The 17,926-nt window shown below is 34.0% G+C and overlaps 1 protein-coding gene and 2 non-coding genes across 3 annotated transcripts; 1 reads left to right on the top strand and 2 right to left on the bottom strand.

Moving 5' to 3' along the window:
- The first annotated feature begins 3,092 nt into the window (after positions 1-3,092).
- On the top strand, positions 3,093-13,680 carry LOC120091391 (exocyst complex component SEC3A). Its single transcript, XM_039049397.1, has 25 exons — positions 3,093-3,376; positions 4,465-4,535; positions 4,742-4,822; positions 5,027-5,094; positions 5,299-5,401; positions 5,867-6,012; positions 6,176-6,293; positions 6,657-6,761; positions 7,276-7,377; positions 7,491-7,628; positions 7,904-8,032; positions 8,123-8,203; positions 8,292-8,366; positions 9,189-9,362; positions 9,447-9,588; positions 9,718-9,782; positions 10,347-10,517; positions 10,652-10,731; positions 11,924-12,005; positions 12,258-12,355; positions 12,439-12,547; positions 12,640-12,708; positions 12,902-12,967; positions 13,048-13,137; positions 13,216-13,680. Exons 1-25 carry the CDS (start codon positions 3,199-3,201, stop codon positions 13,324-13,326), a joined length of 2,652 nt encoding a protein of 883 aa, XP_038905325.1. The 5' UTR covers positions 3,093-3,198; the 3' UTR covers positions 13,327-13,680.
- A 1,480-nt stretch (positions 13,681-15,160) lies between these two features.
- LOC120092289 lies at positions 15,161-15,245 on the bottom strand. The gene has a single exon (XR_005485997.1). It is a non-coding gene; the product is annotated as a small nucleolar RNA SNOR75 (small nucleolar RNA).
- A 122-nt stretch (positions 15,246-15,367) lies between these two features.
- Positions 15,368-15,452, bottom strand: LOC120092290. The gene has a single exon (XR_005485998.1). It is a non-coding gene; the product is annotated as a small nucleolar RNA SNOR75 (small nucleolar RNA).
- Between the last annotated feature and the right edge of the window lie 2,474 nt (positions 15,453-17,926).

Here is a 17,926-nt window from a genome sequence, read left to right as displayed (position 1 = left end):
AAGATCTAGCAAATGAACTCAAGACGGCCTTTCTGAATGGAAATCTTGAGTAGACGATTTACATGGTGCAACCCGAGGGATTCATAGCCCAAGGTTAAGAGCAAAAGGTTTGCAAGCTGAACCGGTTCATTTATGGGCTGAAACAGGCGTCTAGATCTTGGAACATACTGTTTAATACTGCGATCAAGTCGTATAGCTTTTACCAGAACGTTGATGAACCTTGTGTTTACAAGAAGATCGTCAACACTTCAGTAGTTTTCTTAGTGTTGTATGTAGACGATATACTACTCATTGGAAATGATGTAGGTCTACTGTAATTAAGAACTGACTAGTGACCCAATTCTAAATGAAAGATTTGGAAGAGGCTCAGTTTGTTTTGGGTATACAGATCTTTCGGGATCGTAAGAACAAAGTGTTAGCACTGTTTCAGGCATCGTACATTGATAAGATGTTGCTCAAGTATTCGATGCAGAACTCCAAGAGGGGCCTACTATTGTTCAGGCATGGAGTTACTTTGTCTAAGGACATGTGTCCTAAGACACCTCAAGAGGTTGAGAAGATGAGACAAGTCTTATATGCGTCTGTCGTTGGAAATTTGATGTACGCGATGCTCTGTACTCGAACAAACATCTGCTACATTGTGGGCATAGTTAGTAGGTATCGGTCTAACCCAGGCCAAGATCACTAGACCGTAAGAGGAACATCTTTAAGTATCTTCGGAGAACGAGGGACTACATGCTCGTGTATGGATCTAGGGATTTGATCCTTACTGGATACACGGATTCTGACTTTCAAACTGATAGGGACTCTCGCAAATCCACGTCAGAGTCAGTCTTTACTATTAACGGAGGAGTTGTAGTGTGGCGAAGCACTAAGTAGGGGTGCATCATCGACTCCACTATGGAGGCAGAGTACGTAGCAGCTTGCGAAGCTGTTAAGGAGGTCGTCTGGCTCAGGAAGTTCTTGACAGAACTAAAAGTTATTCCAGATATGTCTAGGCTAATCACCCTCTATTGTGACAATAGTAGGGCTATGGCGAACTCCAAGGAGCTTATGAGTCACAGGCACGACAAACACATAGAGCGGAAGTATCAATTAATTCGCGAGATAGTACATCGAGGAGACGTAATCGTCGCGAAGATCGCTTCGGAGCACAATGTTGCTGACCCATTTACAAAGACTCTCACGGCTACAGTGTTTGAGGGTCACCTTTAGAGCATGGGTCTAAAGGACCGCCTACTATATTTTTTATAATACATTACATACTACATGTTATATTTTTTTAAAAAAAATGAATTGAATTTATTACATGATATATTGTATTTCTAAATATTTTTCTCTTTATTTAATAGAGTTAGATATTTTAAAATTTAAATTCAAAATCTAGATACAATGAAAACGTAAAAATGTTGTTTTTAAATTTTTTACATCACAAAATTTAGAAAAAGTTTTCAAAAATAGAATCTCAATTGTCTGCTAAATACATATTTGTTCAACACCGTAAATTTGAAAATATAAAGCAGAATCCATATTTTCTACCTTAGACTCTTATTTCAATGTTTGTTCAGAAAAGGCAAGTGAACATGCAAAATCAATTATTTGTTCTATTTTTAGGTTAAATTATAAAAAAAATGTCCATGAACTTTACACTTTGTGTCAAGACTGTCTTTAAAGTTTCAAAAGTTCAAAAAATACCCTTAAACTTTCAAAAAGAGTTCAAAGAATACTTTTGCTGCTAGTTTTGGATGGAAACCGTTAAAGTTTTGTTTAAAAAATACCCTTAAATTTTCAAAACGTTTAAAAAATGCCCTTAACTTAATGAAAGTTAAAAAATACCTTCATCATTAGTATTTGAACAAAAACCGTTGATTCCTCGTGGTAAAAATGATTTTATAAATAAAAAATAAAAAATATTTTTATTGATCAATTTGTTTGAAATTTTCTTAAGTTCGAAAAGAACCAGTTTTAAAATAAATTATAAGATAACCTCATTTTTTTCATATAGGTATGCTCATATTTCTCTTAATTTTCCAATTCGTAGCTTGTACAAATTTTCTCAACAATCAAAATAAAAAAAAAAATTAAGTTAAAACATAAAATACCACAAAATTTCATAAAATCCCAAAATCAAAATCTCCACTTGAAACATAAAAAAACAATAAATAGTCAAATAAAAAAATATTTGACTATTTGGAAGGAGTGGAAATCGGAAGGAATGCCTCCTCATGCACGCTTATCAAATGAGAGCGTGCGGCATCGCAAGGCAGGATTGCAGTGCTTGCCTAGCAGATTGTCTCTGTGAATGATGTGGGGCACAAGTGTCGTAGCGCTTGTCTAATGCCGTGTCTCCCCTTACTCGATTTCATTGTTTTGCCTTCCATTGCTTGCTAATTGCTCCATTTACGCCCAAATGGCATCTGTAACATCTTGACGGCTTCTTTCGCTCGATAACCTATGTAAGAACTAGAATAAATATTAAATTCCTAAGAACCAATAGGATTTAGGTTGATACTTTTTTTATTTGACCATTTATCGTTTTGGTATGTTTCTAGAGAAGATTTTGATTTTGACATTTTGTGAAATTTTATGTTTTAACTTAAAATTTTGGTTGACAAAATTGGTGTAAGCTAAGAATTGGAAAATTAACAAAAATATGAGAGTACCTATATGAAAAAAATGAGGATATCTATATAATTTATTTTAAAATTGATTATTTTCGAACTTAAGAAAACTTCAAACAAATTGATCAGGAGTATTTTAATTTTTAAAAATTTTTAAAATCATTTTTTGTCACAAGAAATTAACGGTTTTTTTTTTCAAATACTACAGAGTATTTTTTAAAAATAAAATTTTAATGATTTTTATCCAAAACTGACGATAAAAGTATTTTTGAAACTTTTGCATGTATAATGACATTTTTTATATAAAAGGTAAAGTTTAGGGGTAATTTTTATAATTAAAGTAATATTCTTCCATATTTAAATTTTAAAAACAGAAAGAGAGCAGAAGGAAAAAGAAAAGTAAAAAAAAAAAAAAAACTTGTGGGAAAGACGTGTGCCAGTGCCAAGTACGTTGCGGAACGGTGCGTATCATCATCCATTTTTACTTTTCTGCTCTTCTTCCTCTTTCTCTCTCTCTCTCCATTCTCTCTGAATTCCATTTCGATATTGGTTCAGATCAGGAGCTTCGAGTTCGGAAATGGCGAAATCTAGTGCGGATGACGCCGAGCTCAGGCGAGCTTGCGAGGCTGCCATCGAAGGCACTAAACAGAAGGTCGTGATGTCGATTCGTGTAGCAAAGAGCCGAGGGATCTGGGGAAAATCTGGCATGTTAGGACGTCAACAAATGGCAAAACCTAGGGTTCTCGCTCTTTCCAGTACGTCCTTAATCTTTAATTCCATTGTTTTTACCTATAATTTGAATTCTCTGCTCTCAATTCACTCTTCCAATTCTAAATTTCTAATTGAGTCTACGGAAATTACCAGCACTTACTGTTTCTTCCTATATCTGCCTCTTTAATTCGATGACCTATTGTAGTTTCTGGTCTGTCTAAATTTGCAACCAATTTTGTTTATATGCTAAGGTGCATACGTACACAACAGGAGCTCTCTGGAATTACGACTACTCATTCCTTTACTGTCGCTTCTTACTGATATGGATTAGCTTTCTGTCCCTCTTTTTACTGAATTTTTCGGGTTGAGTGCAACTGTGTAATTATTTTTGCATGGCAGGGAAATCATTAATGCAAATGATGATTTCTAGTGTGTAGTTAATGGAAATTTTAAATAACATTTAAAAGGTCCTGCCCGAGATGACTAACTTTTTGCCATGGAACAATAAAGACTATATGCTTTGTGCTGGGAAGAGGTAATCGTTTCAGTCTGGATAGATCGGTGAATATTATTTTTTTGACATTGATATTGCTCGAAAACTACACCCGTCCTTTGTTCCATACATTTTAGTTTTATGTTATTGGAGCAAAGCCACTTTTCAAAGTTAGCTGTATATGGATTTTGAATGGTAGACTTCCAACATTTCAGAGCTGTTGAATAGTTAAGTTCAGTACTAGTGAAGCGAACAAAGTCTTACTTGGATAGGATCTATCCATTCTATAAGTTGTACTTATGTGCCCTTGAGTTCTCAGTATAAGCCAAGGGTTTTTTCCTTTTTTTTTTTTTTTTTTGTTTGCTTGTTTGTTTGTTTATTTTTATTTGTCTAGCAATTTATGCCTCCATTGAAGTTGTTCTAGCTCTGACGACATCTCTAGCTACTCCATGTATTTCATCCTATTTAGAGGAAGATTACTGACATGTTCAAGTTATTGCATCCATTTTCCATTTATTACTGTATTTTCAATATTGCAAAATTATTAGTTACATTAGAACCGGCAAGATTGTAGTTTGGGTCATCTTGGATGTGTGACAGACTGTCAGGTTAGTTTCATCTGTGGTTTTCTTTTTGCAGCAAAAGAAAAAGGTCCACGAACAAAAGCTTTTTTACGAGTCTTAAAATATTCCACAGGTGGAGTTCTAGAGGTAATTTTAGAATTTTAATTATTTTTTCAGATTTATGAAAATTTTCAATTTTTAATCTTCTTATAATAAAATTCCATGCGCTTTCATATGGAGTATTCCTTGAATGCTTTTTTGGTTGGTTTTCTCTTCTCTAAGTTCAAGGATTTTTTTTGTGGCCAAAATTTAGTTTTGTTGCTTCCCTTATTGATAATCTAAGCCACATGCAGCCTGCAAAGTTATACAAACTAAAGCATCTTTCAAAGGTGGAAGTTATAGCAAACGACCCCAGTGGATGCACATTTACATTGGTAATGCTCTGTTTCCAACTATTTCTTGTCCAAAAATTGCTCCTTCCCACGTTATTATTTATTTATTATTTTTTATATCAAGTTTGTTTTCGTCGTCTAATTTTAGACATGGCATAATGATTAAGTCTCTAATATTTGCAAAGTGGATGCTACAGTTCTGGTTAATTTTTCCTAATTCTTCTCTGTGAAACTGGATTTTTGCAGGGATTTGATAACCTAAGAAGTCAAAGTGTTGCCCCACCCCAGTGGACTATGCGGAATATTGATGACCGGTGAGATTCTGGGGAAGAAAAGATATATATATATATATATTTTTGGTGTTTTTGTTTGATCTCATTGCACATAGTTTAAACAAGTGATTGCACATGCTGCAGATTGTAAGCTATTAGAAGTTCCTATTTTTATATTTCTTATTTTCATTACATCATTTTCTTATAAATTTGAATTATTTTGAATCTGTATTTTTTTCCATCTAGGAACCGGCTTCTGCTTTGCATTTTAAACATATGCAAAGATGTATTGGAACGACTTCCAAAAGTTGTTGGTATAGATGTCGTGGAGATGGCTCTTTGGGCGAAGGTGCATGTGGTTTTCCTTCTTTTATATTGAAACTTAACTTTATGATGCAGTTTTGTTATTTATTTTTTATCTTGCTTTGTTTCTTTCTTTCTAAATTTAATATAAATATTATTTTTGTATTTTAATTTCTGTAAAAAAAAAATATATTGTTCACAATTTATGGCTTGTTATCCCTTTCATTCGTTGTTAGATGACTACATACTACTGCTTTTATTTATTTATTATTATTTTGCACATTTGGTTTCATATTTGCTTGGAGATGTCTACTACTAGTTCATTGTTGTGAAATGTCCATAAATATGCTTGAGGAAACATGCCTTCCTGTCCTTATAATCACTTGATTTTTATTTACTTTTGATTCTTTAGAGGTAAGAATTATCATTATGAAAATCAAGTAAAATAATTGTTACAACTGCCTGTGCCACTTAGTTTCTTCTGCTGATTCTCGTATAGAAATTAATGTAGGAAAATACACCTTCAGTTCCTACACAGAGGAGTCGTAATGATGGTCCTGCTGTGGCTAGAGTAACAGAGAGTGACCTTAAAGTCACGGTAGAAAAGGAACTTGTTTCTCAAGCTGAGGAAGAGGACATGGAGGCACTTCTGGGCACGTGAGTTTGACTTCCCACAGTTTTCATGTGATTCTTTTTGTGACGCATATTTTTCATGTCAATTGTGACTTGTGAGGCTGTGTGAATAATGTTAGAATACTGCCACAATATTGTTACTTGTGTGCTGCTGCTTGATTGATGATAAACAATGATTGATGTGCAGTTATGTGATGGGCATTGGTGAAGCTGAGGCCTTTTCTGAAAGGTTGAAACGAGAGCTCCTTGCTTTGGAGGCCGCAAATGTCCATGCTATTTTGGAAAGTGAACCGTTGATTGATGAAGTAATTTCTGGTTTATTTATTTTTCTTTACTATTCAATTTTTCATTTGGCTCTCAAATCTTTTTGACAATTTTTACTTGGAGGGCCTGTTAACTGCTTGGTTATAATTTCCAAAAACAATAAGCCTTAAATCTATGGATCTTATGGCAATAAGTACTGCCGCTATTAATCTCAATGACATCTGAGTTGCTTAACATTCATCTTAGCATTATTACTGCGAGTATATCTGTTTTACCGTGAGCACTTTTTACATATTCTTTCAGTATGGCCCTTACTAATACTGTTAATGCAACTTGAGATGTTATGAAGTTTCTCATGACTGAAACCAGTGTTTTATGTAAACGTTGGTTGCTTGTTCTTTTAGGTGCTACAAGGGCTTGAGGCAGCAACAAATTGTGTTGATGATATGGACGAATGGTTGGGAATCTTCAACGTGAAACTTAGGCACATGAGGGAGGACATTGAATCGGTAAAAAAAATAACATACCTTTCTTTTTATATGTATTTCTCTTTTGAAAATTCCTCCTGTCCTCACCTTCAATTTTTTGGGGCCCAGATGTGAATGCATATTGGATGAAATATTGTTCTTTGTTCTTGTTTATCTTTTCCTATGCATTTTATATAAACATTGTTGTGCCTGAGTACATAGAACGACCTTGCTAGCATCATTTGCATGCTTCTTCTATTTACAGTGTTTGCATTTAAGTATTTGTTATAATCTTTTGGCTTTCTCATTTTCGCCATTTTCTCTTTCTCTTGGTTTGTTTTGTTTGTAATTAGTCAATCCCTTCTTTTAATACACGTGTGTATGTATGTATTTATTTCACCCCTTATGAAAAAAAAATTAAGTTTTAATTTTGTTGGCTAATGAAATACAAATACTATAACAATACAGTTATCAGATCAATCTATTATTTTAGTAATTCTCATGTAAGTGAGATTTATACACTTCCTACCTTAAATTTGTCTGTTTTGCTGAGCAGATAGAAACCCGGAACAATAAGTTGGAGATGCAATCTGTGAATAATAAAGCACTCATAGAGGAGCTGGATAAACTCCTTGAACGATTACGTGTCCCTTCTGAGGTTTTTTTCTTTTTTCTTTTTTTTTAAAAAAATAAAATCATTAGATATTAAAGGAAGTGTCAGGTTTGTATGCAAATTTTCTTGAGCCTCAAATGACGTTTTGTTGGTTGTAGTATGCAGCATGTTTGACTGGGGGTTCATTTGATGAGGCACGCATGATTCAAAATGTGGAAGCCTGTGAGTGGTTAACTGGTGCTTTGCGTGGCCTTGAAGTACCCAATCTGGATCCTACATATGCAAACATGCGATCTGTATGTAGCACACTTTCCTTCCGTTATTTCAGTTTTCTTGTGATAGTATGTGTTGACCATGAATCATAATTTCTACCTAACTTTAGCTGTTTCAGTTGCTGAATTGTTCTTTGTGCAATACTTTGAACAGTAGAGTTGTCAGTTCTGGTTTAGATGTTTGCTAAAGAATAGCAATTAAGATACTACCATGTGGTGTAATAGCTAGCTGGTAGCTCTTTACTCTTTAGGACATCAGTAAAGAACCTTATTTAACTGTGGTAGCTACACTCTTCCAGGTAAGAGAGAAACGTGCTGAACTTGAGAAGCTGAAAAGTACCTTTGTTAGAAGAGCTTCTGAGTTCTTAAGAAACTACTTTGCTAGTTTGGTGGATTTTATGATAAGTGACAAGAGTTACTTTTCTCAGGTATTTACACAATTTATATATATATTTTTTAGTCATTATTTTTGAAGATTGAATTTGAAAATTACTGCTGATTTTTATGTTCTTAAATAGAGGGGACAACTGAAGAGGCCTGATCATGCGGACTTGCGGTACAAATGCAGGACTTATGCTCGTCTTCTGCAACATTTAAAGGTTATACTACCTCAAAAGGATTTGCTGTATGATTGCTTCTATTGCCTCCTTCTGTACTAATTTATCCTTGTCCTTTTAATTCTTGTAGAGTCTTGATAAGAATTGCTTGGGTCTGTTGCGAAAAGCCTATTGTAGCTCGCTTAACTTGCTTCTTCGCAGGGAGGTGAGTGAAAATATCTTACTACCTAGCTTTTGATCATTTTTTAAAATATATTTATTCTTTCAATATTTTGATACCCTTTTAATTCAGTTTCAATTTTTATGTGGATACACCGGTTGAATCCATGTGTGTCTGAGCATGGTTGGGTTAAGGGATAGACAAGAGAGACTACTGCTGAATTTCCTATTTCTTAAAAGGCTTCATTTTTATCCTAATTATTTAAACCAACTCATAATCTCGCATCCATCTTGAAATCATTTTAAGGCCGTTCAAATATAGCTTCAATATTAAAAGATCCAGATTTGAATTTTGGCTTGAAGCCTAAACCTACCATGCGTTGGCCCTGATCTTAAAATTGAGAAGAGTAACATAGTTCGCTCTACCCTCTGTGTCAGGTTAGATCTGAAGTCACTTAACTATAGTTGTCTGAGATAATTTCAACTGGGATAAGTGGTGTAGCCAGCCAACATTTGACTAAATAATTAGTAAATTTGGCTAAATAAAAAAGCAATCATGAATCAATAGTTTGTTTAATAATTTCCATTAACTTCTCCCTCCATTATGCTTCGATTAATGTTTCCTTTTACCTCTTTTTCATTTCTTTCTTTTCTCTAGAATATACCATATGAGAACACCTTTAGCTGCTATTGAAATTCATTCATATTCACCAGTTTGTCATGTCTCATTTTGCTTCGTTATAGGCTTTGAAAGTTTTGTGTTCTTCCTTGTTAGGCTGAATTTGTAGATTTTTTTTTCTTATTCTCTTTTTTTTATAACAAACAATTTATTTATTTTCTTAAATCTGATATTTTTATTCAACTTTAGGCTCGTGAATTTGCTAATGAGCTTCGTGCCAGCACCAAAGCATCAAGAAATCCAACTGTCTGGCTTGAAGCTTCCTCTGGATCTGGCCAGAATATGAATGCAGCTGACACCTCCACTGTCTCAGAGGCTTATGGGAAGATGTTAACCATTTTTATCCCTCTTCTTGTAGATGAGGTCAAAATTCTGGTTCTACATGCACTTGATCGAATGATAATTTTGTTCTGTAAATGATTTTCTTTTTTATGACAACAAATGCAGAGTTCATTTTTTGCTCATTTCATGTGTTTCGAAGTTCCTGCCCTTGTGCCACCTGGTGGTGTTAATGGTGGTAAACCAGGATATGACGACGATGACGATGATCTAGGAATTATGGATATTGATGAGAACGACAGCAAATCGGGTATCCCACTGTTATAATTATTGTTCCTTCCCAACTGGGAGAGGGGGGAATCTCTCATATCTGGTCATAAGTAATTAAATATATTTCATCAGTTTTGAGAATTTTGACATGCAACATTCGATGTTGTAGGGAAAAATTCTGCGGAGCTTGCAGCATTAAATGAATCACTTCAGGACTTGCTTGATGGAATTCAGGTAATATCTACCGATTTGTTTACATATCGTTATGCTTTATTTTGACCATTTTTTCCTCGGTACAGATTACTGACCATAAATTCAAAAAGAGAATAAACTTAACATATTTTGGATATCCATTACATAGCTCTTATCAATATCATTCTTTTATTTGTGTATGTTTCCCATTTTTCTTGCAGCTGGGGAGAATCTTCTGGAAAATCTTGTGTATCTCCATTACTTCGTATAAACAATGAGAATTCATGAGGCTAGCTACTTGACGTAGTTAAAAACTTAATAATCACCTTTGTTATATATTCTATATGTTTGGTGTTACAAGGTCATTTGTCTATGTTGATTTCTAGTTAGCATTGAGGTATAGTGTATATATCCCTTGTTAAATTGCACGTGGTTATAAAAGAAATAGCAATCGGAAGATTTGATATGTTTAGCTAAAGTCTTGTTTATTCTTTATGGACATGGATGTCATAGAATTAAAATGGTTTAATGGAAATATAGTTTGTTTTGCTTCAACTCCAAAACGGAGGCTGTTTATTAAATCAATTTATTTGAAATGTGAATCAGGAAGATTTTTATGCTGTTGTGGACTGGGCATACAAAATTGATCCATTGCGCTGCATATCAATGCATGGCATTACAGAGCGTTATCTCTCTGGACAGAAAGCTGATGCAGCAGGATTTGTCCGTCTTTTGCTTGGTGACTTGGAGTCGAGAATTTCCATGCAGTTCAATCGCGTAAGTTTTGGCAATAAGCTATTATTGTACATGTGTATGTGCATGTACATTTGAGTTGAAGCTAATGGTAGCAGTTTTACTTTCTGAGCTATGTGACACTGCCGACCTCTTTGAAATGTGCAAATGTTTTACAGTTTGTTGATGAAGCTTGTCACCAGATAGAAAGAAATGAGAGAAATGTTAGGCAGATGGGCGTATTATCTTATATTCCAAGGTAAATTAAATCTGGAAAGCTCGTCATTTATTTCTTACAAGTTTGACAAATCTTGAGTATCAGGAAATAGGATATTGCAAGTGTTAACTATTGACATCTTTGGTTGGGTAGCATAACTTAGAAGCTGCAGCTTCTAGTTCTTGCTTATACATTCAACTTTCTTCTAAGCGTGTTTACTCTTCACAAGCTGTTCAAGGTTGTTACTTTGCAATTTATTTGTTTAATTTTTAGATAGTATTGATGTAATTGTTCAACCCTTAAAGTATTAACTACTAAGACTTCCATGTTTGTATGTCAGATTAAAATAAGTAGCAATCAAGTTAATTGACAATTAATAGTTACATAGTTGTGCATTCTTTCTTGGACTAGAGACATGTACACTCCGTCAGTGAGTAATGTAAAAAATGAAGCCTTATATTTGAATACACGATGTTGAGAATACTTTTTTGGAAAGGATTTGGAGGTAACACTGAGTTTCTGTTGGGCTTCTCTACTACTGAAGGTGTAAATTGCAATGAAGTGAAATGGGTGGTGAAAAGATACAGTTCTAGTTTTCACTAATACATTATTGCATTGATCTGAGTTCCTCTCTGTTACATCTGATCGCCGGCAATTTTGTAAATTGTGAAGTGTTTTAACTCTGAAGATGAGTTCTAGGATTATTTGGAACAAGAACTACTTCCATTTTTTTTATTTTGGACATCGGAGTACTTATATTTTCTCTTGGCTTGTCATTGAGTTCTAGAAGATATTCCACTCACTTTTATTCTGCAATGGTGCTCTAGGTGATGAGGGCTATAATTTCTTTCATAGTTCATATCTATTCGATTGAATGCCATTTTTTTATTCTTGTGTCCATCTCTAGATCACTCATCTTTTGGTAATTATTAATACCTTCTTAGCCCTCTATCCTGCTATTACTTAAATGATTAGAAAAGAAAATTTTGCTTCCTTTTTGTGATCTAAAAAGGACCTTTTCCCAATTTTGTCAATTTGCTTCAAGTTGGCTTATTGACATAAGAATCTTACTTTGTCAAATAAATATTCCTTCTATAGTACTTCTATACATAGCAACACGGGTCTGGGAAAAGCTAATTGCAAATGGAAAGGATCATTATTTTTCAGTGCTCTTAACTATATCAAGGTTTAAGTTTGCTTGATGTCATATGTTTTACTTGTTGCCTTTGCATAGATTTGCAACTCTTGCTACACGAATGGAGCAGTACATCCAGGGACAATCCAGGGATTTGGTTGATCAAGCATATACAAAATTTGTGAGTTTCCTTTATGATGAACTGTAAAATTTGCAAGTTTTTAGAACACATTTTGATTGTTTTATTGTTGACTGTCAGTCATTTATAAATTTCTTACGTCCTTGAGTTGGTTTATTCTTCCCTTGGCCGTGTACAGCAGCTGCAATCTGCCCATATGACTGCAGATTGATATGCATGCTTTTTAAATCACTAATGGATGTGTGTTTTGTAACTCTGTAGTATTCACCATGTCTATGTACATTGTTTTGATAGGTCAGTATAATGTTTGTTACTTTGGAGAAAATAGCACAAACAGATCCAAAATATGCAGACATTTTTCTTTTAGAAAACTATGCAGCTTTCCAGAATAGGTATACATTACAAATTCAATCAACTTTTATTGGAATCATATATACTTCTTTGTGTGTTTGTTCACTCATGATCTCGCATGCAGTCTCTATGATCTAGCCAACGTTGTGCCTACTCTAGCCAAATTCTATCACCAGGCGAGTGAAGCTTATGAGCAAGCTTGCACACGACATATAAGTATGATTATATACTATGTAAGTCATTCGCCCTGGCCTCTTCAACCACCCCTACCCCACTAGACTGAATTCTGGAAATAAGTTTGAAATTTGCTCCTTTTAATTTTCAGCAATTTGAACGGTTATTCCAATTTGCTCGACGAATAGAAGACTTGCTTTACACCATCCCACCAGAAGAGGTTTGTATGTTGCTAATATTGTTTTCCCATTTATAAAACTATGCATGCGATTTTCCTATCTAAGAAATAACTGTAATGCACCATAGTAATGAACTATGCGCTATGTATTGCTATTGGAGCATGATGATTATTGAATTCTGTATAATCATCAAGTCCTTGACTCTAGGTTTCCTTCTTTGGGTGTATATTCTAGGTTCCATTCCAACTTGGATTGTCCAAAATGGATCTTCGGAAAATGTTAAAATCCAGTTTGTCTGGAGTAAGTTTCGATTCTTTTGGGCAATACATTTCTATATTTCCATCTAGAATACTGTGTCTAAATGTGAATTGGGGTGTTAGGTTGACAAATCCATTACTGCCATGTATAAGAAGTTGCAGAAGAACTTAACATCAGAGGAACTACTTCCTTCTTTGTGGGATAAGTGCAAGGTAGTCTCTTTTTGGGAGAAGTATTTAATAAACATGTTGGGTTCAAGCAATCTGACACTTATTTTAATTTGATTGCAGAAGGAATTTCTGGACAAGTACGATAGTTTCGCCCAACTCGTTGCTAAAATTTACCCGACGGAGAGCTTTTTCTCTGTGGCAGAAATGAGAGATCTTCTAGCTGCAATGTAAAAAAAATTAAAAATGATAGGATCCTGTTTTGTATATCTTTTTGGTTTCATTTTTTGGATATATAATTTTGAAGAGGTCGGTCATTCTTTGTTTCATTCAATAATTTCATTTATCGACTCCAGAGATAAGATTTGTAGAAAGCCAATCGTCTTCGGCCATATTAGGTTTGTATTTCTTTGTATAAGAGCTCTCGGGTCGGTGTTTTGACCTCTTCTGTTGACTGCTTTTGTACTTCCGAGTTTGCATGTGGGAAAGGAGTTCGTAGCAGCTCTTTAAATTTCAGCTTCTCTTATTCAAAATGTAACTATAATTGCACATTATATTAAGTATTTAGTATTTCTCTGTTTATGAGTTTTGATAGAGGCATAAACATTCTTTCTGTTAAAATATTAGATTACCAAGAATGAGAGAGCACCTTGAACCATGGAAGATTTATGCACCTTTCTAATGAATGAATAAATAAGTTCCTTTCAACTGACTTCAAATAGTTTCTCAAAAACTAATTTCGGATATGGTATAGTGATGAAAATTGGTATAATCAAATAAGATTTTACTGATGAATGAAAGTTTGGATTGTAAATATAATTGGATTGTTAAATCATTTTTATCTAGAATTATGAATCTATTCCAATTACTATTATTTCTAATCATAATTTTAAACTGAACAGAGAGAAGATCACTGTTCACTTTTCAGCTAGTGTAAGTCTTAGAGCAGTGTAATTTGACTGAGCTTTACATGGTTAGTGTCGTAAAAATTTTGCATTTTTAATTTAACACCACCTTTTTGACCAATTGTCATTTAGCAAATTAATTTATGTTAGTAAATTTGTGTTTGGGTGAAGTTTCTCCATAATTGAAGATAGAGTTATTCAATATAAAAAAATAAAATAGGTAAGATGGAATTGGTTAATAATTGTACACAATTATAAAAGTTATTGTCTACACACTAATTCAAGAACTCTGGGTCAAACATTACGATGATCATCATGTTCCAATAAAACACTAGACACTTTAATTCTCAACGTTTAGATATCGACCGGTTTTAGGAAGAACCCAAGGGAGAAAACTACCAAAATGAATTTAAAACAAGATAACGATTGAAATCAACAATTTCATTTGAATTCCTCGCAAGGAGAATACATATGAGACATGAACAACAATTGTAATGAAGGTTATATCAATTGCCATTACAAGTTTAAATTTCAGAACAGCGAAAATATTTCTCTAACTCACATTGCTGGATTGATTTCCACCGACTTTCAAGCAACATCAAGACTTTCATGTCATCTGACCCCTAGACACTTAATTGCATTAACTTCCAGTTCTTCACAAAAGCATTTGAGAAGTTCCAACACCAAATATTCAATCGAAAAACTGTCATCTACCTTGTTATGATAAAATATTTAAACCACTTCCAGAACCAACTTTTGAAGTATGGAAACATCAATTCAAAGGTAATACAAATCAGCTTCTCAAACTGCAAGAACAGTGGAGAAATACGAACACAAGGCTGGTTTAATACGCAAACTCAAGGAAAGCAAGAAACAGATATTTTACGGAGTTTCAACCCATCAAGAAAGACATTTGAAAGAAACACTGAAAAGAATCGAAGTAATCTCTCACAAACGGCTCAAAAGTGCTTGAGAAATAATCACAGAAACAATCTCAGTTTCGATTAAAAACCTGAGTTTGGTTTCTCATCATCGCCGCACTTGATCATATACAAGATACAACCTCAACTTCAGTCAAATTGTAAGGAAAATCTTCATCCAAAACTTCAAAACTCCTCAAAATTGCAAAAGGCACATAAATAAACCTAAAAAGGAGGTTTGATTTCTCTCAGACAAATGCCTCGTTTTGTCATCAAGGGTGAATGGATTAGAGATCAGACTCGTCATCATTTTTCATCATCACAGAGAAAAACCTCAACATTGCTAAATTAATACAAAGTTCAAACAAACAAAAAGTCATCAACTTGAAGAAATGCGAAGAACAGAAACGAGCAGCGAAATTTTGAAAACCAAAAGAAAAGAGGCTTGATTCCTCTCAGACAAATGCCTCGTTTTGTCGTCAGGGGTGAATGGATTAGAGATCGGACTCGTCATCATTTTTCATCATCACCGAGAAACAAAAACCTCTGCATTGTTGAAAACGTTTACCAAAAGATTTTTCTTTCGATTAGAATTTTGCATCTGAAAACAAGAGATTGAATCCGAATTGTAAACAAAGAAGCAATGTGAGATACAGGAGAAATCGGCTCACAAAAAATTCATTCAAAGAAATAATAAAGCGCGGCGGAGAAAGATTGATGAAGCGATGAAGACTTCGTTCAGTACTTATAAGGGAGAAGAAAGACGGTGGGCGGCTAGGTCTACGAATTTGGCCCTCATGGTGGGCTTTATGAAAAACTTCGGCCCAAACGACTCGTTGTATGCAGTTCAATTACCAAAGGGCCCTTCATTACATGTGAAGATGTCTATGGGTGGATCGGGACCGGAGATGACTTCATTATCAACTTTCATTATCAACCTAACTATTTTCATGAGAGATTAATAATGATTGAATATTATAAATCCGATTAAACATTCAAACTATCTAATTAAATATTAAACCTAACATGCATTGATGACCGACCAACACAAAATAAGCACAATAGTATTGAAAAACATTCAATTACATGATATTCATAAAACTACTACGCATTAATTTAAATCTATAAGAGAATCCATCAGCACCCTAAAACTAAAGAATCTAGCCACTCATAGTTGACAAATATATACTTGCATACAATTTGATAAACTTAAACAGTAAAGATAATGAAATGAATGAAGAAAATCCTTGCCAGTAATTGTGAGTGGTTTATTTTCAAATGTTTTGGTTAATACATATATGATATTATATATATATGTGTGTATGATTTGAAATGGTTGGCATGATCTGGTTTATACATTTTATTCTGGTTGAAAAATCTAGATTTAGATAAATATATTTTATATATGGTTTGTACAAAAGCATGTTTTTTTTTTTACCAATATATATATATATATATATATTATTTCAGCATGTTTATGTGGAAAAAGGAATGTTTGAACCTCTGATTTGATTTGAGAAAAACCATACCTTACTGTGGTTTGAGGGACTAGATTTCAAACCACTAAAAGCCGATTGTTGGACCCTGATGGACTGCACGAGATGGCCATAAAGATTTGTGGGTCTAGATTCTCAGCCTGTGGTAAAGTATCCCACTAGATAGTCAGGAGATCTCTAGATCTAGTATCTAAGCTAGTGGAAGGAATTCTCTTATATGATGTTCAGAGGGATTGCAGGCCCAGATCTGAACCTACGACGAGATTCTATGTTGACATATGCACATGGTTAGGTGATATTAAGTTCAGGGACTGTTTTTTTTAGAACTTGGTTGTGGGTTATGTGGATCTTGTCCAAGATGTATTTATGATCATGTCATACCACTGTTTAATATGTTTTATCAGTTGATGCTCGTGTATTGGATTTGAATTAAATATTTTGATATTCTAGCTATTGATTTAAATCTAAAATTATTTTAAAAGGTTTCTTTTTTAAGTACCAATCACTAGGTTTCCCATTTCATGCTTTCCAAATGTTTTGTTTCTTCCTTCCCCCCTCCTCCCCCGGGTAGCAAAAAGGAAAGGTTCCAGAGTGTTGTTGGAAGTCAAGGTCTATCACACTACAAGAGTAATTCTTTGTCTTAGTTATCTAGGAGTCTTGTAAGTTTGATTGTAGGCATTGGAGTTGGAAGTCTGTGATACTAGATGTAAAAACATTAAATTTCATTATAATAAAAGTAAACTATTTGTACTTAAGAAATCTTTTAGATTTTATAAGCAGTGGGCAAACAGATTAGAGCGAAAAGTGAAAGAGGTAAGCTCGGGAGGGGTTGTGACAAGTTGGTATCAGAGCAAAGGTTTGTGAAAACCTAAAGGAGTTAGAAAAAGTCTAGGCGGTAGAAAGTAAAGTCTATAAGTTACAAAAACTTGGGGAAAAATAGGTTATAACCTAGTGAGTCAGAACTGATTACAAAAACCTAGGGAAACAGGTTCAAGGAAACTTGAACTTGGTTAAAATAGGGTAAAATTTTGAATATAAAGGTGTGAGGAAGGGAGTTAAGTAGGAATAGTATATTCTAAAATAACATTAGTTGATCTATATGTAAGATCTAAAGGCAACACTGGGGGGGTTGACTACCAATTTTTTTTTTTTTTTAAATAATTTTATCTTCAATCAATGCTCAATAAAGTTAACCCACTAATTTGATTAAAGAAAATTTATGCAAGATAAAACTTAAATCATGCAAGCTATGATAACTTCAAATTTAAAGACAATTTAATCAAGGATAAATTTAAATGGCACACTAAAAATTAAATCATGCAATTTGGAAAGATTAAAAAAATAACTAAGACAAGAAGCAAAAAATTTGAAAACAAGAAATAAAAGAGAAAGGAAAAGAAAACACCGGGAATTATGGTGGTTTGACAAATTGCCTACTCCACTCTCCAAGACTTCTTCTTGAGTATTTCACTAAGTGATCCTCTTGCAGGTGAAGACCAAACCGACACACGAC

Source organism: Benincasa hispida, chromosome 11 (genome assembly GCF_009727055.1).
Source record: "Benincasa hispida cultivar B227 chromosome 11, ASM972705v1, whole genome shotgun sequence".
NCBI lineage: Eukaryota > Viridiplantae > Streptophyta > Magnoliopsida > Cucurbitales > Cucurbitaceae > Benincasa > Benincasa hispida.
Note: the sequence above shows the minus strand (reverse complement) of the source record. Positions and strands in the feature narration are given on the sequence as shown.